The 21,198-nt window shown below is 45.1% G+C and overlaps 1 protein-coding gene across 7 annotated transcripts in view; it reads right to left on the bottom strand.

The window, feature by feature from the left end:
* Positions 1 to 21,198, bottom strand: part of Cfap61 (cilia and flagella associated protein 61) — a 280,279-nt gene that overhangs the window by 5,695 nt on the left and 253,386 nt on the right. For all 7 annotated transcript variants that reach the window (XM_030252249.1, XM_030252246.1, XM_030252245.1 and 4 more), the window contains one exon: positions 8,541 to 8,631. In XM_030252249.1, the coding sequence (XP_030108109.1) occupies positions 8,541 to 8,631 (91 nt within the window). The remainder of the gene's footprint in view (positions 1 to 8,540; positions 8,632 to 21,198) is intronic.

The following is a 21,198-nucleotide window of genomic DNA, read 5'->3' as shown; positions in this document are numbered from 1 at the left end:
TCTCACAGAATGGGCTCTCAGCTCCCAGCTCCATGTACCCCATAGCACCCCTGCCATTCTGAATTCCTTCTGGTTGTGGCATTTTCTCACAGCAGTCACAGGAGGATGGCTAAATCCAAGTCCCTTACTCTGTTTTCTTGCCTACTGTTCTGGCTGCGGCCATTAGAATGTACTCTTATAGAATGGAATGGGCAAGAATGGTGATCATTTCCTGTCTCTGATCTCTGAGTACGGTGCTGTGAGCTCGTATTGTGGGGATAGAAGGTTGTGTCTCTGCTGAGACAAGCACGTGGCTTTTGTTCTGAAATATGATTTGGGGACTCATTTACATTCATGGCTGTACTATCACACTGTCTGAAGAGACCACATTTGTTTATCCAATGATATGCTGATGGGGATGTGGGTTGTTTCCTCTGGTTAGCTGTTCTGGGTGCTTTGAATATTTGTGTACAGGTATTCATTTAAATAACATTCAAGTCTTCAAAGAAAACCAGATACCTAAATGTATAGTTGCTGAGTCAGAGGATGGTTCTCTGTGACAGTTTTAGTACTCTATTTTTTAATAGCAACTCCTTAATTTTACATCCTCACTAGCAGCTATGTAAGAATGCCATTTCAGGCACATTTACTGACTTAAAAAAGATTTATTCATTTGTAAGAGTATAAGTGTTTCAGCTCCATGTATCATCTATGCACTATATGTGAGCATTGTGCAGGAAGAGTCCAGGAGAGGGCGTCAGATCCCTGGACTTAGAGTTACTGACAACTAGGAGCTGACATGTGGGTGCTGGGAATCCAACAAAGATTTCTGCTAAGAACAGCCAGTGCTCTTATCTGACGAGTGATCTCTCTATGGCCCTGTCCTTTTATCTATCTATCTACTACCTATCGATCTATCATTTATCTATCACCTATTTATATCTATGTATCTATCCATCCATCTATCATCTGTCATCTATATTTACCTCTCAGCTATATCTCAACTACTTATATCTATTATCTATCTATCATTTATATATCATCTATTTATATCTATGTAGCTATCTATCCAGCCATCATCTATCATCTATTTATAGTTATCTGTCATCTATGTCTATCAACTACTTATATCTATCTATTATCTATTTATATCTATCATCTATTTATATTTATCTACCTATATATCTCTATCAACTATATCTGTCATCTACATATATATCATCTATTTATATCTACATAGTTATGTATTGTCTATCACCTATTTGTATCTCTCTGTCTCTATGAGTGTGAAATGGTATGTTATTGTAGCTTTGGCTCTGTTGCTCTGATGATTAATATTATTGAGCATCTTTCGTAAATGAACACATATGCGACCTCCACCTTTTTGTTTGCTTGTTTCTTCGTTTAATCCTGGAACTCACGGTATAACTGAGACTAGTCTTGATCCTCCTGCCTCAGCCTCTCAAATGCTGGGCTTCTAGGCCTGAGTGCTAGTGTCTGGCTACATCCGGACTTTTAGTTTTATTTTGTTAGTATAGTTAATATCGTTAACATGGCTTATGAAGTACCACATTGATTGGCTACTGTTGCTCTGAAGTAAGGTAATTAGAGAGTGTGAAGGCTTTAGCTTCGCTCTGCTGTCCCTGGAAGGTAGTTTTGGCTATTTGAAATCTCTTGCATTTCTATGTTAATTTTCTATGTTTATAAAAAAATGCCTTTGGGTTTTTGACAGGATTTCACAAAATCAGTAGACTGTTTTGGGTGCTGCTGCCATCTAAACAAAATAGTTGCTAAGAATAAGATAGAATTTGATATTCTATCTATCTATCTATCTATCTATCTATCTATCTATCTATCTATCTATCACCTATCTATCTATCTATCTATCTATCTATCATCTATCTATCTATCTATCTATCATCTATCTATCTATCTATCTATCTATCTATCTATCTATCTATCTATCTATCTATCATCTATCTACACCTTTGAATCTTCCAGAACAGTGTACAGCTTTCAGTGTCCAGTCTTGTGCTACTTTAATTAACTTGACCCCCAGGTATTCAGTTCTTTCTGATGTCCCCTCAAGTGAGATTATTTTCCTAATTTCATCTTCACTGAAGTACTGTAGACAGCTGACTGCTGCATGCCCACTGTACTGAGAAGTTCTGCCAAGTGCATGCACTGCCTTTATTATTTTCTAGATTCGTTAGAATTGTGTCATCTGAGAAAAGTCATCATTTTACTTTTTCCTTTCCAACATAGGTGCCTCTTTTTTCTTGTTTTATTGCTCTGGCTGCAAGAACTTTAATTGTCTTCCAAGGGGAATGTTGAATGTATGTGGTGGAAGGAGACATCTTTGTCTTACTGCAGATCTCAGGAGTAGGACTCCAGCTATACAGATCACCCACTACCCAGTCTGACACTTGCTGTGGCTGTTTCATGATCTATCAAATAGGAGAAGTTTCCTCCTACTGCTAGGGTATGTGTGTGTGTGTGTGTGTGTGTGTGTGTGTGTGTGTGTGTGTGTGTGTGTGTGTGTGTGTGTGTGAATGAATGTCCATGGAGGCCAGCCGAAGGCACAGGGTCCACTGGGTCCACTGGGGCTGGAGTGGAGCTGTGAGCAGCCTGATATGGGTGCTGGGATCTGAACTTGGGCCCCCACTTAGCCACTGAGCCATCTCTATAGACCCTACTGCTACTCTTTAAACTATGACATGCCCTTTCTTTTTGTTCTATTTTTGAAAACAGCATCTCATATATCATGCAGAAGGTACTTGCATCTAGCTAAGGATGCCCTTGACCCCAAGACCCCTCAGCCCCTTCCTCCCAAGTACTGAGGTTACAGGTGTTCAACACCACACCCGGCCTTCGGTTTGCTTGCTTGCTTGCTTGCTTGCTTGCTTGCTTGCTTGTTTTCCAGATGAGAGGGTGATGCTCTCTTCCCCTCACATCGGCTTCCTTTTCTGTGTGCTGGCCGACTCACACTCCCGGGGTAAATCCCATGTGGTAATGACGTATAATCCTTTTAACATGCTGTTGGAGTTGGTTTGCTAATCTCCTGTTGAAGGTTTTTTACATCCAAATCCATAAGGGATACTGGCCCGTTGGTTGCTTTTTCTTCATATTTATTTTGGCGATGCCTTTGCTTGGCTGTGATATCCCAGGAAAGGTCACCTCTCCTATTTGTTTTTGAAGAGTTCAGGGGAGACGGAAGTTAATTCTTTAAATGTTTTGTATAAGTCATTAATGAAGTCTGAGTTTAACTTTTGTTGAGATGTGTGTCTGCTTTCAAGTGCCCATGGAAAGCAGAGGTTTGCTTTGGGTGTTTCCCTCGGGGGCCAGCTATGGTATGCTTTGAGGCAGAGTCTCTCACTGGTCGGGACCCAGGCAGGAAGGGTAGGGTGGCCGACCAGTGAGTCTCGGGGCTCTGCTTTCTAAGCACTGGGATCACAAGGGCATCCAGTGCCCGCCATGCATGCAACCTGGCTTTTCATGCAGGGTCTGGGGATACAGTGAGCACACACTCACTGAGTCCCCTGCCCTGTTGAGAGGGTTTGGTTACTGACTCCATCTCTCTGGAGACTTTCTGTTTCTTGTTGGGTCAGTTTCTAGCTTCCGTGTTTCGAGGAGTTTGTCACTTTCATCCGGGTATCTTGTAACGGCACAGAGTTATTCCTAGCAGTCTCTTTAAGTCCTTTCTTATTTTATAAGGATATAGGAATGTCTTCAGTTTTGTTCTGGTTCAGTAATTTATAAGTCTGGCCAAAGGTTTAGGATTTTGTTGATCTTTCAAACAACAGCTTCTATTCTCACTGACTTTTTTATTTGCCTAGTCTCTATTTCACTTTTCTCTCCTATATATTTTTTCTTTTAAAGAATCTTTTGGGCTGGTGAGATGGCTCAACAGGTAAGAGCACCCGACTGCTCTTCTGAAGGTCCTGAGTTCAAATCCCAGCAACCACATGGTGGCTCACAACCATCCGTAATGAGATCTGACTCCTTCTTCTGGTGTGTCTGAAGACAGCTACAGTGTACTTACATATAATAAAATAAATAAATCTTAAAAAAAAACTAGGTTGTGCTTTAAAAAAAAAAAGAATCTTTCTTTTTTCTGATGGTGACTTTAGCTTTCATTCTTTCTCTAGTTCCTTAAGGTATGACACTAGGTTATTATTTGAAATTTCTCATTTCTGTTTTTTACAAATAGATTGATTTTTCTCTTTGTGCATGTGTGATGTGTGATGTGTGTGTGTGTGTGTGTGTGTGTGTGTAGTGTGTGCAGGCTCCTTCTGCAGATATCAGAAAAGGGTGTCAGGTCCCCTGGAGCTGGAGTTACAGATGGCTGTGAGCTGCCCTGCACGGCTGCCGGGAACAGAACTCGACTCCTCTGGAAAAACAGCAAACACCCATTTTGCTCTCTCTCCAGCCCAATCTTTCCTGTTTAAAGAGTCAGCCCTCTGCAAACAATGTTTTGAGTTTCCATCTGTGCTCGCTCTGTGTATGGCTAGCATCCCTTCTTTGACCCACTTTCTTGAGAGGGCATTCATTCAATTTCTACAGACTTGTGAAATTCCCAGTTTGCTTTCTGTGCTGGCTCCTAGTTTTACTAGGTAACTGGTTAAAATGGTTAAAAATTCACGTGGTGCGGTGTGGCTATTTTAACGTTCATTGACAGGTGCTCTGTGGCCTTGACTGTCCTATCCCGGAGGATGTTCCTCTGAAGATAAGAAGAAGGTGTTTTCTGGCGCTGCTGAACGGCTGCCCTGTGCACTGGTGCTGGCTCCATGTGGTTCACAGCCCCATGAATGTCCTCTTCCTTCCTGCCTGAAGCCTGTTCTAACCATTGCTCAAAGCGATATACTGAAGTATGCCATCCTTACTGTATACACGTTTTTTTCCCCTTTAGTCTGTCAGCTTGGTTTCAGGTATTTGGGGGCTGTCATTAAGGGCCAGAGGAATTTGAGGAGTGATTTTTGATGAAAAAAAAAAAAAGATTTGACTATGGCCAGGGAGTTGTAGGCTCCACTCATAGATAAAACGTGATGCTGGTGAATTTATCATTAACAACTGAAATACTGAGGATGCTATACTTAATGTTTGAGATCCTGCAGTGTTTTAAAGATGGGCTAGAAAGGGACAAAAAATGGGTTAAATATTTTGATGTTTAAGAAAAAGAATTACTGTTATCCTCTAATGTATCTACTGTTTCCATTTTTCTATTGTCAGACTCAAACAAAATTTCTGCATGTCTGCCGGGTCATCACGTGTCCTGTCAGGCTCAGGGCTGTAATTGTCACCCCCACTTCTATCGGGTTGTGGTGGCATTAGCAGAGCTGTCCTTTGCCACCACGGGCTTGCACACACTCCTTTTCCACACATCTCTTCTGACGCTCTTCCAATGTCTGTCTGTCTGGAGTCTTGTCTGTGGTATATGAAGGTTTGCCCAAAGCTATCCTAACTTTGAATAGCAGTAGGCCCCACACCACATACCACCTCTCCCTGTGGCTTTCCCAACTGATGAACAGAAATGCTAAAAGCAAGACGGTCCCCTCTGAGTTCTTCCGCTCGTCTCTCATGGAGGCAGGCTGCATTCTCTGGCTAGAGACACCACAGAAATGCTAAGATGCCTTTAGAATGCATCAGCTCAGGCTGAGTATCCACTCCTGCCTGAGTCGGCATAGGAAACAGGCTGGCAGCCAATGTCAGGCTCTAGATGGACATTTCAGGGAGCCGTGAGGAGTTCTGTCAAACGTGTTGCATGCCACCGAGTTTAACTGCTTCTTTTTCCTTTTCCTTTCTTTTTTCTCAATAATTGATCCAATATTGATGCATCACCACGAATGCCTTAGTGCATTTCTTCAGCATCTTATGGTTCTCAATCTCCCTGACACTGAGACCGTTTAATACAGCCCTTCATGTTGTGGCGGCCCTAACCATAAAATTATGTCATTGCTACCTCATAACTGTAGTTTTGCTACTGTTATGAATCGTAATGTAAATACCTGATATGCAAGAGATCTGATCTGTGACCCCAAAGGGGTCGTGATCCACAGGCTGAGACCCACTGTTAAGCAATGGTGTGATGACATGGTATCATATGGAATAGTTCCACTGCCCTAAGGTACGCTCTGTGCCTCACCATTCACCCAGCCTTCACTCACTCCTCAAATCCCTGGAAAATTAATGCTTTAGGAAATTGCATTTTATTAAAGAAAATACAGTCTATGGTAACAATTATGCTAAAGTACTTTTTAAAAAAAGCGCCCTGCTTTCCAGTGTTTACCTCAGAAACAGGCCGGTAACAAGAAAGCACTTTGTCTATCCTAAGTGCCGTGCAAAGTGTTAACCAAGGAGCTCAAGCATGCGCCGAGAAAGCATTGTGGGCTCACCCGGGGTCAGATGAGTCTTTGCTTCAGCGATGGCACTCAGCAGATCAGCGTGAGAGGAGGGAAATGTCCTAGAGATAGTGAGCAGTAGGTCTGTAATGGTGGCTCAGCTCTCAGCCTGAGCTGACCTCCTCCAGGCTCTGGGACCCATACCCATTGCTAGTATATAGTTGCCCCCCCCCCAACCCCCATACCACAGGTTTCACCAACAGATCTAATGAACTAGGGATCAAACATACTTGGGTAAAAAATTACATCTGTATTGTCAATGCTTATGTGATTCTCACCCCCCTCCCCGTTATCCCTAAATGATGTGGTTCAAGCTCTATGGTACTTTAGTAGGTGATTTAAGTAATCTAGAGGTGGTCTAATGTGTGCTGACGGATGTGTAGGCCCTATGCAAATACTGCTCCATTCTATATGAGGGACTTGAGCTTCTATGTGCTTTAGTGTCCTTAGGGCTACTTACATTGGGTCCAGGGAGTGTCTATACCTCCAGTTTGAATGACTTAAGCATTGTCTGACTCTCCCATTTACTCATGTTGTTTCTCTTTCAAGGCCATTGTGGGACTGACCGGAATAGCCATGCTTATGGGAATTTTAACTCCTTAATGTAAATATTCCCTACTAACATTGACTCCTGGGCTTCTACCTATGAAGGCCCTAAAGCATGCCATTTTGATTTAAACTTTATAGTTATGCTTCCAATCTGAGTCTGTTTCATATTAGTGCATTGCCTACATTTGGGAGCAAGCTCCTGGGGAATTGTATTGGAAATCAAGAGTAAAGACATGGGAGGCAGAGATTTGACTCTGCCCTACTCTGGGCCTCCATTCCCGGCTGGCGAATGAGCATTGAGTCTCACGCTTGTTAGCCAGACTCCTGCATAACTAACCTATGGTGGGTTATTTCACTTCAGTTTCTCCACTGGTGGAAAGGTCTAGGAAGCACAGGGTTCGGTGAGGCGATGTGAGCTGGGGCTAGAACATGGTATGGGTTACAAAAAACGACTTCCAGGCTGGAGAGATGGCTCAGCGGTTAAGAGCACCGACTGCTCTTCTAAAGGTCCCGAGTTCAAATCCCAGCAATCACATGGTGGCTCACAACCATTTGTAATCATATCTGACGCCCTCTTCTGGTGTGTCTGAAGACAGCTACAGTGTACTTACACATAATAAATAAATAAATCTTTAAAACAAAAAACCAAAAAACGATTTCCTCTAAGCTGCCCAATATGGTGGCTCTGCCATAGAACCTGCACGGCTGTGGATGCTTCTAAATGGAAGAGACAAGAAGGGACGTAGGAACTGTTCATTCAGACATCAGAATGTGACAGAAACCAATGAAGGCCCGGATATTCAGAAAGGTTCTGTCTGTCTGAGTCAGGTGGAGCCTGGGATGGATCTCTCACCACCCTGAACATAAACACTAACTTTCCTCGGCAATGCTAAGGGCTTCAGTATCAAAAGAATTGCTGTGAAGTTTCATAAATACATCCTGATTTCCACAGAGGTATTTTCTGAGCATGGCACCTCTCAGAAAAGAGGCCTACCTTCTGGATAATTTTCTATCATCTTGATATAGACGTTTTAGTTATAAAATTAGTGTATTCTGACACTTGGGTGGGTTCTCTACATTTTTTACTTTATTTGTATGTGTATGGGTGGACAGAGTCTTGTGTAACTCAGGCAAGTGTGGAACTTGCTATGGAACAGAGAATCACCATGAACTCCTGAGCCTCCTGCTTCTACTGCTGGAATGATAGATATAAGCACACAGACACACAGAAACACACACACACACACACACACACACACACACACACACACACACTCAGCAATAACCGACAGAAAACTAAAGAGATGAGATTTCCACTCCTCCCAGCAGGTAAAAACAACTCATATCTAGTCTTCAGCCATCATGAAGAGGAAGACACAGCTACTTGTAAAAAAAGGACGCAAGAGCAGTGTCCAGCAAAGGGTTTAAGGCAAGCCACTCCTGAAACATTGCTGTCTCCATTTATAGACTCCAGAGTTTATCTAAGGCAGTGCAGAGGGACTAAGAAACCACTACGAGATGGGAATGTAGGGGGAAAAGTCCAAATGATCAACGGCTGTCAACTGCTTACAATTTGCAAGGAATAACACCCACATGTCCACTAATCACGCTTACCTGCTTGGAGATTAAGATTTGGCGCAACTCTTTCTTGAGATCAATAAAACGATCGTGGAAGAGGGCCATGCACCACGGCTCTGTGAAGTAGCTGGTGAGAGAAGAAGAGATTCAGTTAGCCGGCAACCCTCTCATTACCACTAATAAAGTATTTACCTGCTTTTTTTGCCTTGATAAATTACAGTTCTGGCCCCATTGCAATCGTTTGCTCATAAAGAGCCTCACAGAGCAGCCTGGCCAATCAATGTTTTAAATGGATGTTCCTGATGGAAGGCCAGGTTCCATAATTACATTTAAAGTGGTTTAATTCAGAGCCGGGGCAGGACCCAGTGAAGAATCCTGATTTTTATCAGAATTTAAAAGCCTGAAGACTTGTAAAGAACGGCGTCTCCATTATCTGCCCTCATTTGAGAAAAACAGATTGCAGGATTGACTGGACTGCTGCACGAACAGATTAAATTTGGGTAGAAAATAACACAAATGTTGTTCATCATTAAGGTTTCTGGATTAATAATGAGCAGAAAGCAGGCCACCTCGGTGTTGCAGCCTGGCCTCTGAACGGCTGGCTGATGCTTAACTGAGCCACTCGCAGGGAAGCTGTGCTCTTGAGTTGAGATTCACTATGAGATTTACTGCCTGGCCCCCAGAGGCCGAACAGAGCACATTTTACATGGAGGATATGGCCCCCCATCCCCTTAATTCACAATGATCCAAGACAAAAGTTCTTGGAAACTGAATACATTCTTGCCATAACCAAGCACCGTTACTGACGTGCTAGCCTTTCCTTTATTGTAATGTGAAACATCATGGCGTAGGTAACCCACCTTCCTCGGGCTCTGAGTCAGCCTGAGGCCACTGTGTCACTCTTCTCTGTCAGTGAGTTTTCCACCTCTGCCACTGTCTGTGGGTGCCATGGGTATGCACACAACAGGAAAAAAAATGGTTTCCAGCCAGAGGAGCGACAGAGGTAGAGTTCCCCAGGGCTATCATAGGCACCAGAAGATGAAGGTAACCAGGGTCTGTGTTTCAGTCCACACGGCACCCATTTGTGACATGATTCCCTGGGTTGCCACCTGTAGTTTATCCATCGTTAGTATGCTAATACTATCTATCCTTTGTCCCCAATGTCCCTACCATGCTTCCAGGTACTAGAAAAACTGTAGGGACCCAAAAGACAGACATCCCTGCCAATGTGGAGCTTATATTCTTGAGATGACTAAGGAAGGGACAAAATAGAAGACTTTCTTGAAAAAAAAATAAATGAAGCAATGGCAGAGTAGAAACAGTTGGAGAAGAGGGTGATGAAAGGTTCAGTTCTGAGGCGGTGGCTTAGTGAGCAGAGACCCAAGGGAAGGGCGAGGGAACCTCACAGAAACCTGAGGGAAAAGCACTCCCGGGTAGGAAGACAAAGTGTGAACTCCTGGAGGGGGGCAGGAATGGCCCAGGCTCACCTGGGAAGGTGGGACAGAGAGCCACAAAACTGGGGTGACAGTTTAGAGGGGATGGATGGATGGGTTACCCCTAGCAGAGGTATCTGGTTGCATCTGCCATAGCATTATTCCATGGGTGCATACCTTGGCAACTGCACACAGCATGCATCAATCAAGTGAGTGTCCAAGGACTCTGTGCACATTGCATTGTGACTGTTTCTGACTGCTGGCTTTATATAGTCTTTCACAAACCTACAATGTGATTCTGTTAAAGGAGGCTAAACTCTGTAAAATGCCCCCAAGATAGGTAGTATTGAGAAAGGGGGAATGAGTTGGGTGTGTTGGGGGCAAACCTGTAATCCCAGCATCTAGGAGCTCGAGAGAGATCAGGAATTGTTCAGGGTCAAACTGGGCCATAACATGAGTTCATGGCCAGCTTGCGCTACATAGTGAAAACCTATCTCAAAAAGCTGGGACTCAACAGCCGTTTATTCTTCATAGTTTGGGCACCAACAGACACTCACTACAAACACAAGCATTTCTGATCGCAGCATGATTACTCTTTGGGTATAAACACATTTGGAAGGCAGTTTGACACGGTCTCCACCCATCAAAACAAGTAGTAGGTTTCCACCCCTAAGGCCTATGACTTCCTTAGCCACGACATACTTTTGATATTAATATAATTACATCATTTCCCCCTTCCCCTTCTACCTCCAAACATTTCCATATACCCTTCCTTGTTCTCTTTCAAATTTATGGCTTCATTTTCATTAGTTGTTGTTACATGCCTACCTGTATATACATATATGGATATATATGTATAAACATATTCCTAAATACCACTTGCTTAGATCGTATAATGTTATTTATATGTGTGTTTTCAGGGCTGACTTTTGGTATTGGATAGCTAGTTGGTGTGCTTTTTCCTGGGGAGAGTTACGTTTCCCATTCTTAGCATTCCTGGGTTGCCGTAGTTCTTTGAGTAGGGCAGAGGCTCACGGACTTTCCTCTCCATCAGTGAACGTCTCATCAGGTTTTTCTGTATCCCCTCCCACACCAAGGGAGATGGAGTGGAAAGAGCCTAAGAGGTGGAGGCTAGGGAGGAGTGACATGAAGCACTCTCTCGTGGACGTGTGGTGACCTGTACAAGAACTGCAAAAGATGGGGCTGTCAACATTCCATGATGGTGAAGGGGCTCATGAAGCCCCACCTCCTTCCTGAGGAACAGTTGACAGTTAATGGTTTCGAAAGGGATAAGCGTCATTTCCTTCCGTGGTATAGCCACTTCAGCGGTATGGTAACTTGCTCAGGCTCCAGTAAATAACCTCCTACCAACACTCATACAAACAACCTTGATGGTACTCAGCAGCTTATACACACACACCAACACACAATACACAGGCACACACAGGGACATATAGACACACATACACAGATACACACAGAGACACAGAAACATACACAGACACACACAGAGAAATACAGAAACACACATATACACAGATATATACACAGAGACACAGATATATCACATAGACATATATAGACATACAAACAGATACATGCAGACACACACACTGTATTTTGCTCGGACACACATATACAGACACACATACACAGACACACACAGAGAGACATACAGACACAAACACACACAGACACACATATACAGACACTCATACACACAAACACACACAGAGACACACAGACACAAACACAGATACACATATGCAGACACACAGACATACACAAAGAGACATACGAGACATGTAGAGAGAGACACACACACAGGCACACAGAGAAACACACACAGACACACCCCTCAAAACAACAACAGACATGAAAGTAGGAGGGAATCTATTACAAGAAGGGGTTCAGCAAGAGTGTGTGTGTGTGTGTGAATATAAAAGACAGTAATGGGTTAAATGAGCAAAATACACTATACACATGTATGAAATTGTCAAAGAATAAAAATAATAAAAATCAACTTTTAAAAGACATGTTGAAAAAGTGAAAACTCCACTGGTACATATGGGGTGGGGGTAGGGCAAGACTGAGGGTGTAGATAGCGGGGAGGACACATGCCTAACACATACGAGGCCCTGGGTTTGATCCCTAAGGTGAGGGCAAGGGAGGAGGAGGAGAAGAGAATGAGAGATGGACAAACAGACAGACCGACCGACAGACAGACAGGGAAGTGGCGTCTACCTTGTTTGCCTATGTAGATGACCTCTTCAGTTACTCAAGGACATCTAAGCCCAAGGAATGGCATGTCACTGATGGGGAACTTGGTAGAAATTCTGGGTCCATGTTCCTGGGCACACCTCCAGCCAGCTTCCTCAAGGGAAGGATGTCCCAGAGGGCTCCCCAGCTGGAAATGTCTTGAAGTTAAGTGTAACAACGGTCTCAGTCAAGACACCAAGCACACTCTGCTGTCGCCGGCTACCACGGAAAGTCAAGCCCCTTACCACTAATCTGGGAAAGGATGGAAATGCAATCTGTAACTATAGTTTGTCCTTACTGTATTTTGCTCGGAGCCTATCTTAAATCGAAGAGAATCTTGAGTTGAATTACGGTGCGCCAGGGACCGGCCCTACTTACTGAGCTGAGGGTCCGTTTCTGCTCTTGTTGCGACTGTGTGCCATGGCCCATTTGCTTTCATGAAGACTTTGGGGGAAATTAATTTTTCTCTGGATATTGCCAGTTCGAAAAGAAAAGGTACCGATGTGTTTCCTGATCTATCCGGGGAGTGAGAGCGAGACAAGGTCGCTCACGTCTGTAACCTAGGCAATTGGGAGGTCCTGAGTTTGAAGTCAGCCTGGGCTATGTAGTGAGACATCGGCTCACAGACAATTGGAAACCCAAACTAAGCAGCTTACTACATACATACATCCTCCTTGGAAATCACGGGGCGAGGGCAGAGGGACAAGAGGTGAAAGGGCCCAGATCTGCTAACCCCAGGAGGACACGCAGGGTGAGCACAGTGCCAGGCTCTCCAGAGCTGAACGGGACAGGCATCCTCTGTTCCCTTGCCAGTGCCAGGCTGGGCCTGCTACTCTTTGAGGACTGGCATTCTTTGTCACTTGGCCAACCATACACTGAGACCTAAGAAGGCCTGGGAAATGTCAACTTGTGGAACCTCGCTAACCATTTCTGGTCGATGTGGCCCGATCGTTGAGCCATTGATTTGCCTTCTCCGCAGCGCATCGGGTTATTGACAGACACACAGACACTGGGTGGGACTCTGATAGCCTGAGCAGCCTGTAGCCAGGCAGAGGAAAGCAAAGCCACACAGTCACCGTGGGAAGTTACACTCACCGGCCTCAGAGAAAAGCACAACACATCTGTGAGGGAACTCCTGGGCTCTGGCCAGCTGCCTTCCCCAGCCTCCCAAACTGCAGCAGCATCTAGTGTTAGCCACTGGGCTTACCTAGAGATCACACTCTCAGAGAATTACCCAGAATCCCTGTCTGCCGTCCATTTGCTTTCCTGAGTCTTTAATTTGGTTCAGATAAACCTTGAGTTTCACCTTAGAAGGTGGCACTAGCCACTAGAAGGTGTTCTAGCCTGGGCTAACGCTCAGTTGTAGAGGGCTTGCCTAGAATTGAGTGAGCCCTGGGTTCAAACCCAGTATGAGGAATGGATATGACCCGGATGATCTCCATGGAGCCAAAGCCAGCTCAGAATTCTGAGCTTCCTTGCCTGCCCCACTGATGTGAACACTGGAGGCCACTGGGTGACACCGGCTAGCCCCATTTCAGCTCATTCTCTACCAGCATCTCCTTTCTTTTTGTTGTAAGCCTGTGTGACACTAGTTAGGTTCTAATCTTGCCCAGCCTCAGCCCTTTTGAACTTTCAAATGGGTGCGGGAATGGCCCTTCCTTTTGAGGCTTGCTGTCAAGAGTTCAAGGAGATAGACACGTGCAACTCAGACCTGCCTCTGTGCCTCCCACAGGGCAGGGTTCTGAATAAAACACTCTCCTCACTGATGTCCCTCCCGATTGCCTTACTCCACCCATGGGTCTTAGAGGCTGACAATCCCTTCTGATGTGAGTCTGAAACTAAGGACATTATTCAAACACTTGCTTTGCTGCAGAAGAGTATACTGCCTTCGTGCCTAAACATTTTGCTTCTGCTGGCGTTTACCTCATGATGTCACAACCTTTCTGTCCAGCGGAGCTGGGTTTGGTGGATACCTCTGGTGGCATCTGCAGTCAGGGCAGACACTCGGCTTCATTCGGTTCTAAGTACTTCCCCTCTTATTTTATCTGTGATGTTTCTTTGTACATCTCACATTAGGAGGGGCATTAATACAGTCCGCACTACAATCCAGCAGCCCACAGCTGTCTAGCTACTTATGTTGATGCTATATAAGCTCAGGCCTAATGGTCTCAGGCGAGGTTAGCATTTAGTTTTGCAGGAAGGGGGATGCTCTTAGGGCTCTGGCCTCCCTTCCTGTCCTTCCCCGCTTACTCTGCTTGTCTTTATAGAAAGCCCAGCCTTTTTCCTCTAATTAGGCCACCGAGGGCCTGGCTAACATCAGGCCTCACAGCCACTCAGCCTTGTTCCAACCTCACCCATTTCCTATCTATTTTCTGTAAGGGAAGGAAAAGGTATCTGTGTGCACAGAGAACTCCACCCCCCCCCCCCATGAAACTCACAGGACAAGAAGCTACAGGAATTACCTTTGGAGAGACCGTGGTTGCAAGCCAGTATAACCCCAGAAAGAGACTTAGTCACCTCTTTATTCCTTTGGTTAAATTAATTGCTCTCTAAATTTTTAGGAGTGCTTAGTAGAAATACCATTTGCTAGTGCAGACAGAATACACTCCACACTTATGACACATTTAAAAGAGTTAAATAACAAATGCATGTTGGACAGAATTCCATTCCACAATGGCTTCAAAATGATGTGCTCCTGGCTTCCATTGGGAGTCTTGCAGGTACAATAAGGGACTCAAAGCAGCTCTTCCCCATCTTTGTTTCTCATGACTTAGGGTTTGTAAGGCCTAACAACGGACCATACATGTCTTCTCTTTTCTCTTTTTCTCTTTTTTCTTTTCTTTTCTTTTTTTCCTTTTTCTTTCTTCTTTCTTTCTTTCCTTCTTTCTTTCTTTCTTTCTTTCTTTTTTTTTCAGTGCTGAGGACTTGCAAACCTTGCACATGCTAGGCAAGGACTAAACTCTACCCCTGTAAGCATGAAAGTATAACTTGTTTATTCCTATCTATCCGCCCCCATAGTGATGGAAAGATGAGAACCTCAAAGCCAAGGCTGAAGTGAATGAATGAATGAACACAGAGAGAGGGAAGGAGGGATATTTCTTCCATGTGGTCAAATCCAGACTAATGAATGCAGGATGAATAATAGAATTAGAAAAGAGTCACTACTTGGCCAACAGCACAGTAATACTTGAGTTGGGTTAGAAGTGCCGATCGATGCTCAAACGTGGGTGGAAGAAAGTAAGGAAGAAAAAAACCCCAATGCTCTCACAGCCTCCAGGCACCACTGACTAATTACCAAGGTAAAGGAGCACATTTCCAGGGAAGCAGCCCTGTTCCGCTGTGTCTTGGTTCACAGGAGGAATGAACAGGCTGATTAGCATCCTAGGGCTCCTAATATAAGAGCCAAGAAGGATGCAGGCTGCTTCCAACGCACACGAGCTGAAAAGAACAGGGCATAGCAGACACACCAGAGCAGCAGAAGCTCTATAGGACCGGGGACTTGCAGCTTATAACCCCCCCCACAACACACACACACACACACACACACACACACACGCGCACACACACACACACACGCACGCACACACACTTGAGCACACACACACACACACACACACACACACACACACACACACACACACGAACACACGAACACTCCCAGCCCAGTCCTGGCATTCACTATGTAGCTAAGCCTAGCCTCTAACGCATGGAGATTTGCCTGCCTTTTACCTTCTTAGTGTGAATCACCATAACCAGGCGGACTTGCAGCTTCTGGAAGTGCTAGTCAGGGATGGAAAAGGCTATGGGATCACCCCCAGTTGGAGAAGTTTGAGAATAGATGGCATTCGAGGAGTTTCCCAGATGGCATCCTGAGCAAGGGGAAGGGCATGAGGATGGCAGTCAAGGGTCAATGACTGGACATTCAGCTTTGTTTTAAAGTAAAGTCGTTTCCAAACTCTGATAGCTGGGCCAGCGGGATAGCATAGCAATTTCCGGCACTCACCACCAAGACTGACAATCCAAGTTGGATTCCCAGAATCCTCATGGTGGAAGGAGACTCCCACAGTTGTCCTCTGATCTCCACGTGTGTGCTGTGGTACATGTGCACCCAAACACACATACCAATGTACAATATATAAATAATAAATAAATCCAATAAAAATAGTGACAATTCTGACAATCATCTGGGGGTAATGCCAGAATGCTGTCACTCTTAGGGGACAGTGGAGTATTTAGATGCAAAGGGTTATCATATAAGTGAGCACTTTCAAGCCTTAGGAAAAAGTGGTGGTATCTTTCCATGGGGATGAGTGTGTGTGTGTGTGTGTGTGTGTGTGTGTGTGTGTATGCATGCATGCATGCATGTATGTGTATATGTGTGTATATATGTATGTGTGTGTGTTTAAAGGGGTGTGTAGGGGAGAAAATGATAAGGCAAGTGTGATAAGATGCTTATATTTAGGGAGTCTAAGTGAAGGCCTAAGCTGCTGTTTGTTCCATTTCTGTCACCTTTTGGAAGCCTGATGTGACTAGGGAACAGGAGTGAAGGCAAGCACTAGGGACTTTGTTTCCTCATTGCATTACACTTAGTGACGAGGTGACCACAGATCCAAGCTTCCAAGCCTGTGTTCAGTGGACTTCAGTGTCCGGGCCAGGTTTGTGAGGGCACCACAGTTAGGGCTTACAGTGTGTGCATAGGAACAGGCTATCTGAGGGAACGGCTAGATGGCCATTGACCACTGAAGGAACAATCTTCACTCTCAGTGTAAGGGTGGTCTCCATTTCCATAAAATACAGAGCTCTTTCTTTAAAACCCAAAGAGATCTGAAATTACACTGGAGACCTCCGTCTTTTAAATAAAAGACTGGAGCCTAGAACAACCACCCAGACCCATATGGTCTGGCAGGGGGACCTCAAGCCCCTAGGCCGCTGTAAAGTGTATGCTCTGTGGGATATACTGCAGGCATAGAATTTATGTTCCCCATATTGACAGAGCCAGGCAAATGAGGGAAATAAGATAATATCTAACTGATATTTGTTTTTAGTTGGGTAATAAAAGGACAATAATTTTGACTGGAATTGGATTAAATAAAAATATTGTATTAATTTCCTCTGTCCCTTTGGCCTCCACTTCACTCTTCCTGCAGTCCTGGCAGAAGGAGTGTGCCTCATGCCAGATAGTCAAGGTCGACCCCTGAGCTACCGCCTGGTCCACATCTGCTTCTTTTAATACTTTCTACAAAGTTGGTGTTCAGAGTCTTGCTTCAATTCTTCTGCATGGCACTGGTATGGATTAAATGGTTTTTAAAAGTCTGTACTTGTTGAGTTGCCATTGAGAAAAGTGTTTCAGGAACTGGGATGACGATGCTTAGGCCACACAGAGCAGCTATCCACAAGGGAAGTAACCATCATAGTCTATGTACTGTGTACTGGCGCAAGGGCCATGGGTAAGCCACAGGGACCTGACCCCAGGGGCATTCAGCAGGCTGTATGGGAGCCCAGAAGGAGGGAATGTCCAGCAAGGGGATTCAGGTCAGAAGGAATGGCATGGGGATACCCACAGTGATGTGAGGGATGCTGGGGAGGAGAAATGATCTGAAGCCTTAGATGTAAGATGTAAGGCAAGACGCGGTGGATCGGGATAGACTCCAGATGTCCATCTGTGGAAGAGAACGGAGAGCTTTAACGAGTGTGCTATGGACTGTCTACTGATCCAGAGAAGATGCTCTGGAGGCAGCGTGGAGGATGAGATGGAATGGAGTAAGGGTAAAAGTGAAGGGACCCGCTGATTGTGGCTGCACAGGATGGGAGGAAATCCTGGGAGGAGGAGGGGAGCACCTCTGCTATCCTAACTCCTCAGTAGGTGGATAGTTTGTGAGTTGCTGGACTGAAGAAGAGAGGAGATGTTGCAGACATGCTCGCCTTCCTGGCTTAGGAGGGGAAAGGCAGCTGGAATAAAGATCGGAAAAGTGGATGGTGGAAGAAGAGAGTTGATGAGTCCAATCCTCCTTAAAGATGGTGTGGAGATACCTCCAGCACTATTATGTCAGTTCCCAGATTTCAAGATTCAAGAGGGACAGGTTGCCCTTTTAAATAAGAGACTTATTAAAAGAGTTATTAACTCCATAGACAGGCAAGATGGTGGGGGTTCTGAAGAGTCCAGGCCTGTGTGCGGAAATGGTTTTACAGGTTGATGAATAGACCATAATATGTACTTAGTGTCATGTTGCTTCTGATTTCCAGACAGCAAGAGAAGGAGAAAGGTTTGGTCCTTAGTTAATTGGGTCCTTTGGTTAATTAGTCCCTGATATGGTCTATGTTGCCTGAAGCTCCTGAGAGTGTAGTTAGAGCTTAGTTTCCTTTGCAGAACTGAGGATTGCAGAGCCACAGCAGCCACAGCAGCCACAGCAGCAGCCACAGCAGCCACAGCAGCAGCCACAGCAGCCACAGCAGCAGCCACAGCAGCCACAGCAGCCACAGCAGCCACAGCAGCCACAGCAGCAGCCACAGCAGCCACAGCAGCAGCCACAGCAGCCACAGCAGCCACAGCAGCCACAGCAGCCACAGCCAGTGGGTTTCTATTGCAGACGCTGTTAGGGACAGCAGAGAAAGAAGCTTACATGGTCCCCAACTCAAACCTAAGAAGACATCTATCTGGCCAGACTGACAGTGGCACAGTCAGAGCTGGGTGATGACATCACAAGAGAGGGGGTGACCTGATTCAAAGATGACAAGATGGTTGAAAACAAAATTCAGGAAACATGGACATTTTACAGAGGTTGATAGGGTGGGGAATGGAGAGACGCTTGCTTGAACTGACACTGACTTTCAATGGAACTCAGGGAGAGAGTGTGGAGCAAACTGGTGGTTTCCACTAGTGAGAGCCCCAGGGGCCCAGTGTGGCTTTAATATTATATAAACAGAATTTTGTATGCTGGTTCGTCGCTCACTACTAGGCTTGTTAGCGTATTTTTGAACTTTTCTCCATTCCTCCATTATTATAAGGGCCCGCTGTTTAAATGACTGAATGGAACCCTGTCAGTTTGTTTCTCTGAATTAACCTTTTTATTGTGCCACAGTGCAAGTGGAGAGGTCAGAAGACAACCTATGTGAATCACTTCTCTCCTTCCGCACTGTGGGTTGTGGGCATCAAACTCAGGTCACCAGGTTTGATGGCATGCGCCTTGCCATTTGCCATTGGGGCCATCTCACAGGCTTGGTCTCATTCTGTTTAATGGCATTTTTACATTGCATAGAGTGACTAAATCCTAATGCATTTTCCTTTTTTGGGGAGGGTTTTGGGGGGGTTGGAGACAGGGTTTCTCTGTAAAGCCCTGGCTGTCCTGGAACTCACTTTGTAGACCAGGCTGGCCTCGAACTCAGAAATTTGCCTGCCTCTGCCTCCTGAGTGCTGGGATTAAAGGCGTGCACGACAACTGCCCAGCTAATAATGAATCTTAAGGTTATTTCCAAATTTCCCAATATCCCAAGTAACATCTCTATCGTGGTCACTAGTGGAATTTCTGAATCAATAGGTGTGCATATTTCAAATTGAATGGAGGTCAGAGGACAGCCTGAAGCAGCCAGTTCTCTCCTTCATCAGGTGGGTCCAGTGAACCAACTTCAGGGAGTTAGGATTGACGATGTGTGTCTTTCCCTGCTCAGCCGCCTCACCGGCCCCATCTGACTACATCTTAGCCACTGGGACCTCCAGGCTCCATTCTGGCCGCTGACTTTAAATTTTTACATGTTAAAGACACTTCAGGGCACGCTGAGCACGACATTCTGCTTTATTTTATTTTATTGTTTATTTTGAGGAAGCATCCTTCTATGTACCCTGGCTGTCCTGGAACTCTATGTAGACCAGTATGGCCTTGATTCATGGAGATCCATTTGCCCCTGCCTCTGCCTCTTGGATGCTGGGCACCTTGTTTTAACTCTGTGATGGGAATGATGCCCTTTTTAGATATCACTGGTCTATCATTTGGGGGTTGTGCACTTGAATTCCACGTTTGTTTTCAGGAACACATTGTTCTTCAAAGTAGGACGTGGTCTGTGTTTCTTGTGGTGTTTGAGGCATTTAGGGCCATTTGCTATCCCATCTTTAGAAAGACTGGGGAGATGAGTGTGGCCAGCCCTCTCGCACATAGGATTTGAGAGCCTCCTTTATGCTAAACACCTTCAACTTTTGGTCCCAGAACTCTGAAGAAGAATTGAGCTAAATCTGGAGAGCCAACAGGCTTGGACGGAAGCTTCTCCCCACTGAGGCTCGACTGTGAGAGAAGCTGAATGGCCGGGTAGCTGAGGTGTCTGGGTGAGACTCCAGGGAGGGGCACTTGGTCCAAGGACGGTGGTCACACAGTGACAGCGCATAATCACATCATTAAGGGCCATCTGATATTATTGGAAACAAAGTCATTATTCTGATACTTTAACAGTCTCAAGCCTGAAAACCACTCACTGCCTAATTCAATAAATAAGCTACTTAAGTATAGAAAGTCTCAAGGAAGAACAGATTTTGTGTCATATTAGCAAATTTGATTTTCATTAATGCGAGATGAATGTCTTCTATGAAACACTTTCATATCATATTAATGACATGATAGCAAACAGCATTCATGGGTTGCTAGGCAACACAAGGACCCTCTAATGATCTCCTCTGTACTCGAGAGGCCACAGAGGCAAGATGCCTGAGCTCTCTCCATACTTCCCATTTCTTGGTAACCAGTTTCCCCTGGAAGACCACCAGGGGGCTGGGGGGGGCGATGGGGATTACCCACACCATTTACCATGGCAATGCTGTGCCCGCTTACTGCTAACCTCCCTTTCACTGCCTTACAGGTGTGAGAGCAAGGACCGAGGAAGGGGTTGTACTGAAGAGGCCAAGGGTGCTAACGGCATGCCTTGTCTTTTGCTTAAGTGGCCAATGAGCTGCTCTGACTCCAGGAAAGCAAAGAGGGTTCTTGCTGAGCCTCCGTTTGTTGGGTCTGCTTCATTGCTGG

This window comes from Mus musculus, chromosome 2, assembly GCF_000001635.26.
Source record: "Mus musculus strain C57BL/6J chromosome 2, GRCm38.p6 C57BL/6J".
Lineage (NCBI taxonomy): Eukaryota > Metazoa > Chordata > Mammalia > Rodentia > Muridae > Mus > Mus musculus.
This window is presented reverse-complemented; position numbering and strand designations above follow the sequence as displayed.